Raw genomic sequence first — 6,385 nt, forward strand, 5'->3', positions numbered from 1 at the left:
AGATTGAAAAGCGCTATATAAATACAGACCATTTACATGGGGGGCGCTCAGCATATTCTTAAAAAATAGCTCAACTCACCAGTGAGCTAAAATTCTATTTTATTGTGTTGCTCTTCTTTATTAATCACACATTTATAGAGATTTCAAAATGACAATATCCAAAAGGAAATTAGAAATGAAAAGGTTATTAAAGTCGTAGGGAAGCGGCTGTTCCAACCGTTGCATTTCCAAATTCTCCCGAGGGGTGCACAACTTTACACGAGTGAATAAAGTGAATGTGATTGGTCGTTTATCAAAGGTCGGGATTGTTATGGTGGAAGGTTCACAAGAAAGTTTGTGGGCTGTTTCTCAGAAGCATCGCATTGGGACCAAGTAGCACTAAATTGGTGACTTAGAAACGACACTCTCAAGGAACGCTATGGACAGAGGAAACATGAAAGAGGAGAGTTTTGTGTCAGAGGTCGTGGATGAGTCTCCTCCGTCATACATTTTTTATTTAGAGGAGGAAAGCGGGGATGAAGATGTTGTGGAAGAGGATGCCAGGAAGGCAGAAGGTTGGTTTGGTGTAGAAGGCTTACAGCCGTACATGTTTGAGCCCTTGCCTCGCAACGCTGCCAGTTCTGTTAGCTCTACGCCTGCTGAAGACACAGACGTCCATCCCAGTGAACACTGGGACGGAACTCAATGGGAAAGGAAATTATTCTAAGTTCTTATTTTAACAGTTGCGTATATTAGCTGCGACATATGAATCAAGATGCTATGATTGAAAAAACTTGATTGACAGATGACCGTTGATATATGATTGGCTGAGTTTAGGTGTTCAGGCTGACGTATAACTAACTGGTCTGCATAAGATAACGGGGAAAAAAAACAGACTTTAATTCGGGATTTTTTTTTTCAAATAGACATTTTCAAAATTTTCAGACAATATTGTCTGTTAAAGAGAACATTTATATACATGTTTAAGCCAGAATGATTTGACATTTAAATATGATTTCCCTACGACTTTAAAAATGTAATGTACAAAGTAGGCCGGGAACACTGACTCCTCCAGTTCATGGTCATTACTGGTCCCCTTCCTGTGACTCGGTACCCATGAAGTAACCCTCAGCCCTGGGGGTTGGTGACCCCTGGAGATGTAAGGAGTACAGCCGAGGCTCAGCGCCTCCTGCTGGCAAGAGAGCCCCACAGCGGTCAGCAGTGTGTGCTAGAGGTAACAGTCCCCCTTGGGCTAAATTAAAATGGCTTTGTTAAAAGACACCTTAAAAACTCTTGATAGCATTCCCCACTTCATCCTTTGTCAATATAATTTTTCTCCATCTTCAATTTTGATTTAAACAAAACGGCCTCTGTAAATTCATCCGGTGGTTTTATAACTAGCAGATTTAGCTCACACTAGAAATTTTCAGCTGGGTTTGATAATCACTTTTAAAGACTAATCATACCTGATAATGGAAAGGATATATTTAAAAAAGCTCAACTTAATCGCCTTTTTACAGGTTCAGGTTCAATGTTTTTTTTTTAAGATGCTTCGTCTCCTCTCTTATGGTGGCCCATATCTTATGTATGTGCATATCTGACAGGAAATGCAGAGTACCAGAACATAAACAATGCAGCGAGGGGTGTCCCAACTCCAAGGGAAGATTAAGAAGCGCTGACCATTGTAGATTCAATCCCAGGGTGTGAGATTAAGGGCTAGTGGCTGAAAGTAGGGGACTTACTGGGATTGAGCCCCGAGTCGGACGTTTAGAAGTTGTTTATTTGGACTTAACAGATACAACTAGTTCAATGCAATAAACTCTTTAGGGAGATTTAAGTTTTATAGGACTTTCACAGAGTAATCGTGGACTGTAGACGATTCAATGATAGTATTAAAAGATCAAACAATTTTTTTTTGTAATTTTATTTATTTCACATCCAAGCCTGTGAAATCTCCCTAGAATCGAGAACAGACAGAGAGCCAGGGGTCTAGTTGATGCAGTCCATGGTGTGGATCTGGAGGGAGTCCAGGTCTGGGAGGATCTCATTACACTTGGGGCAGGCGTGTTCAGGAATGTTCTCCTGGCTCCAGCCTGCACCTGAGGATGACAGACCTAGTTAAATCCACTTATTATTAAAGGGAGAGTGTTCTTGATTAACCATCCATCTATGTTGTGTAGCTCTACATGAGCTAGAGGGAAACTAATCATTTATCAGCTTACCTCTTTCTACCAGACTTGGATCAGGTCCATGTGGGCTCGCTCCAGCAGATCCATGTCTGTGCTGCATTTCATTCAATGAACACCTAGAGGTCAATGCGACAGGATCAGGCTTGACATCAGGCTACTACATCATCTAAACCCAAGGACCCACAATCTCCTCCGATAATGTTTGTCTAATAAAATAACCACAAATGGAGACAAAACTGGTCAATCATTCAAAGTATCCTGGCTTGGTCAAACTTCTGCAGTGCACCATCTCACCACAGGGGTTCCTCAAGGTTCAGTACTGGGAGCTCTTTCTCTTTGCCACATACACCACCATGCTGGGCCACATTATTTAATCACATGGTTTCTCATTCCACTGCTATGCTGATGACACCCAGCTCTATCTGTCATTTCCACCCCATGTCTCCCTGACATATCTTAATGGATGAAAGACCATCACCTCCAACTGAATCTCTCAAAAACTGTACTGTTTGTTTTTCCAGCCAAACCAGCCGAACACCACAATATTCACATCCAGACATCATCCTCGTCTCAGACTCCATGAAAATCAGCAAGAGCTTTGGGTGTCATGATTGACGACCAGCTGACCTTTAAAGGTCCTGTTACCTCTGTCTCTCTATCTTGTCGCTTCACACTACTAAACATAAGAAAGATCCAAGAAAGATCAAACAAAACAACAATGAATTTATAAGAGTTTTTTTGTTCTAATTCTAATTTTATAAAAATCTATAATTCTAACTTAAATTAAGTTAAAATATATAAAAGTAAAATTAAGAGTCTATACTGACCTAACATTCAAAATATTTGCTTTATTTGTTTTTTTTAGATACATATATAGCTAAAGGATTTTTATTTTTATTTTAACGCTAATCCAAATGAACATTATAAAGCCAAAAATAAATATTTTCAGTTGCAAGACATAATATTAATTAAACCCAATTAAATGGAAATTTTAATTCATGCAGCTCTTTATTTGTTTTTGTTTCATGCTTTTCTGTGCCCCAATGAAGACACGCTGGCCCCCCATGGCCTCCTGGTACATTTGGTCTAAAACCGCCACTTTGTATCCCTCTTTGCTGTCACCACTGATTCTGATTAGGGGTTTTCCTCTAGAGAATGTACTGTGATATCGACGATAACAGTAAAACTGTGTCTACTTTGTAAGTCATTCTGGATAAAAGCGTCTGCTAAATGCATAAACATAAACAAAACACAATTTATTGGTCAGCTGAGCTGAATGCGAGTGAAGAGACGGCATACCAGGTCAATTTCTTTATCTGCTGCTGCAGCTGCATGTTCCGCTTCTGAAGCTCCTCCAGCTGAGCAGCTACACACTCCTTCTCCTCATGGAGCCTCTCCTTTGCTTCCCGCTCTGCGTAGAAGTCTGCGGAGAAGGCATCAGCCTGCAGACATCACAGAATGAGACATTTAAAAAAAAAACTGAATCTAGATGTTGAACAATCAACCCGTAGTTAACAAAGACTGTCATTCATTCGTTTCATCTGCCGTTGCAAAGAGAAGCCACCTCTTGCTGAGGTTTATTTTTATTGCCATATAACAGCAGCGATTAGATATTGAGGTCAGAGTACTGACCCATGACACCTGCTTGATTTAGGGTTTATGAACATGTGCACCAACCTGGACCTTTAAGACAGCAATAGTTTCTAGCTCCTTCTCTTTTTTGAAAAGCTCTTGCTTGATCTCATCAATCTTCTTCTGTTTGTCAGCCAGCGCTTCCTCCGCAGTGGTCAGCCGATGCTGCAGCTCCTCATTCTGGAGGGTTGATGTTTCCAGGGAGAGCTGGGTTTCCCTGAGTTGGTTCTTCAGGACCTGCTGCTCCTGTTTTTGTTTTTCCTTCCAGGCAGACAAGTTCTTTAAACACTCCTTCATGGTCTGGTTGTTCTGACAGACAGCGACTAGGGGAAAACATTTCAAACACAACAGATCTTCAAACTAATTCATGGCTCCGGCTGGTTTTTGGCTAAAAACCAATAGGTGCTGGAATCAGATCAGGATAAAATATACAAAAATTACTTTGTTCTAATGGAAAAAAAAGAATGAGAACAACATCTGTGTTTTCCAAATAAAGGAGAAACTAGGTTTTAATGAAGCTTTTGCTCATAAACATATGTAGAAATTACTAATTAATCTATTGCTTTGCAAACTATCCACATTTAAGGTTAAGAAGTTATTCTTTATCTTACACAGAAGACCTCTAGATAACTGTAGCATTAAAACACAAAAACTAGCTCTAAATAGAAGCAGGAATTCTGTGCTTTTCTTTGATTTGAGTATATTGATGTGAATAATTCCTTAGTGTATTTTTTATTGTCTGCTTATGGTGAATATATTAACTAAAATGTTAAATAAAGTTGTAGGGAAGACCCATTGGGAACCTACTAGCTGCTAACTGGTTAGCAAGATGCTTCCGACAAACAGGCCACAACCAAATGCTTGCGAACTTTCCACCACAACAATCCCGCCCCTTTGATAATCGACCAATCAGATTCACTTTATTCATTCCTGTAAAGTCGGGCACCACTTCGGAGAATTCTGAGGAACAGTTGGAACAGCCGCTTCCATACGACTTTAAGCTTCTTTCCCACTGGAAATACCGGCTAACGCGGGTTTTTCAAACACGGGTTGACCTAACAATCATTTTTCTCCCTTCCCATCGGCAAATAAAGCTGGATCTAATAACACACCTCCTCTGTTGACACCATAATGCTCGGTTAGCGTTGATGGCGTCACCAGTGTGACAGAAATCAGGAAAGTAAACAATGGAGAGCAGCATATGTCCATATGTTGCACTCAGTGGCATCATATAAATTAGCGGGTCGACCCGGGTCTGGTTTTCCCTCAGCATGCTGATCAGAGCTGAGGTGATTTTAACGCGGGTTGAATGCCGAGTCGTTTAAACCCGGGAACAATCGGCTTTTAGTGGCAGTGGGAACGCCTCACTGACCGTGTCGATCCGGGTCAAACAGGTTTTTCAGCCAGTGGGAAAGGGGTATTAGTTACGATGCTCCACTTGTTTGTATCACTGTTGCCACATTCTGGATTAGAAGAGAACTGCTTAATGTCAGAGGAGTGGCTGAAGATTATCTAGGAGAGGACATTGCAGCTATTGGCCACCCTTTAGCTCCACCATTTTTTACTGTTAAACTGTGTGTTGCTGCCCTACTCATCTCTGATAGGAGCTTATCCTGAGCAGGGCTAAATAAAAGCCAGTACTGGTCCTGAAAAAACATTAATGGAAGCATTTTTTCCTGTTCATTATCAACTATAGATTCTCCATCTACAACCAAAACAAGCCGACACAAATAATCAATCAATCCGATCTTTTCTCACCTTTCATGTTTTGGTTCAGCTCAGTCAGGATGTTCACATATCTCATGGTCTCATCCAGCTCCTTGGGCCATTCAGGAGAGCAATATAAGTCACTAATTGTCTCAGGGACTCCAGACGCCATCATGCCTAGAGGAAACAGTCAGGTCTTAGAAACATGTCTTCAGTTGAAAGAGTTTATAGTCTCATAGATTTACAGTACTGAGTCATTTCAGGTCTGCAATCCACAGACCCCAGGAACTAAACTACCAACTCTAAATCTGTTGATGTTGATGATAAAGACATACTTTTAAATAACGTCCTAAACTCTCGGGACTCTACAGACACCACATAGATGCCTTTATCCTGAGAAGATCACTTCCTTTCTCATGCACTTCCCTCAGAGGACGTTCACCTTAATCCATTTATGTTTTCTATAACATTGTCTTACTTTAGTGTCGGTATGCCTCACTGCTGTTCTAGTTTGTGATTTGGGCTCATCTTTCCAAAACAGAGCTTTGATTATTTCATCGGTTTGGATTTCTTACGATTTCTTTGCAAACTCGTTTGCTTTTTTTATTTTCCGCCACATCATCATGTGAATAGAGATAATTTTTACTTTTTTTTTTCTATTACTATCATTATAATTGTTGAAAGCAAACATGGTTTGTAAACATAACATTTTCAAAAAAAAATGAATAAATAAAATTCTTTGGGACAAATTAAATTGTTTTGATATTAACTTCAGATAAAAAAATTTCTAAATGTGTTTTTTGTGCTTGAGTTCATAATATTTTCATATTTGTCAGTTTTATTCATATTAATCTGCTTTTTGTACATATTTCTTTTTT

At 39.9% G+C, this 6,385-nt stretch overlaps 1 protein-coding gene across 1 annotated transcript; it reads right to left on the minus strand.

Annotated features, from left to right (window-relative positions):
- Window positions 1-1,968: 1,968 nt before the first annotated feature.
- LOC107096236 (optineurin-like) lies at window positions 1,969-5,793 on the minus strand. Its single transcript, XM_015392810.1, has 5 exons — window positions 5,559-5,793; window positions 3,846-4,123; window positions 3,468-3,610; window positions 2,202-2,284; window positions 1,969-2,078 (listed from the first exon to the last, which is right to left on the minus strand). The coding sequence occupies exons 1-5, from the start codon at window positions 5,680-5,682 to the stop codon at window positions 1,969-1,971; spliced, it is 738 nt and encodes a 245-aa protein (XP_015248296.1). The 5' UTR covers window positions 5,683-5,793.
- Window positions 5,794-6,385: the final 592 nt, after the last annotated feature.

This window comes from Cyprinodon variegatus, unplaced genomic scaffold (assembly GCF_000732505.1).
Source record: "Cyprinodon variegatus isolate N-32 unplaced genomic scaffold, C_variegatus-1.0 Scaffold607, whole genome shotgun sequence".
NCBI lineage: Eukaryota > Metazoa > Chordata > Actinopteri > Cyprinodontiformes > Cyprinodontidae > Cyprinodon > Cyprinodon variegatus.

What these genes read in the sequence shown, in the direction of transcription:
- LOC107096236 (XM_015392810.1), bottom strand. Translation starts at nt 5,682, where the DNA reads ATGATGGCGTCTGGAGTCCCTGAGACAATTAGTGACTTATATTGCTCT. An exon ending in TTGCTGTCTTAAAGGTCCAG is followed by an intron (nt 3,611 to 3,845) that starts GTTGGTGCACAT and finishes TGATGTCTGCAG; the next exon opens with GCTGATGCCTTCTCCGCAGA. An exon ending in CAGATAAAGAAATTGACCTG is followed by an intron (nt 2,285 to 3,467) that starts GTATGCCGTCTC and finishes ATTGACCTCTAG; the next exon opens with GTGTTCATTGAATGAAATGC.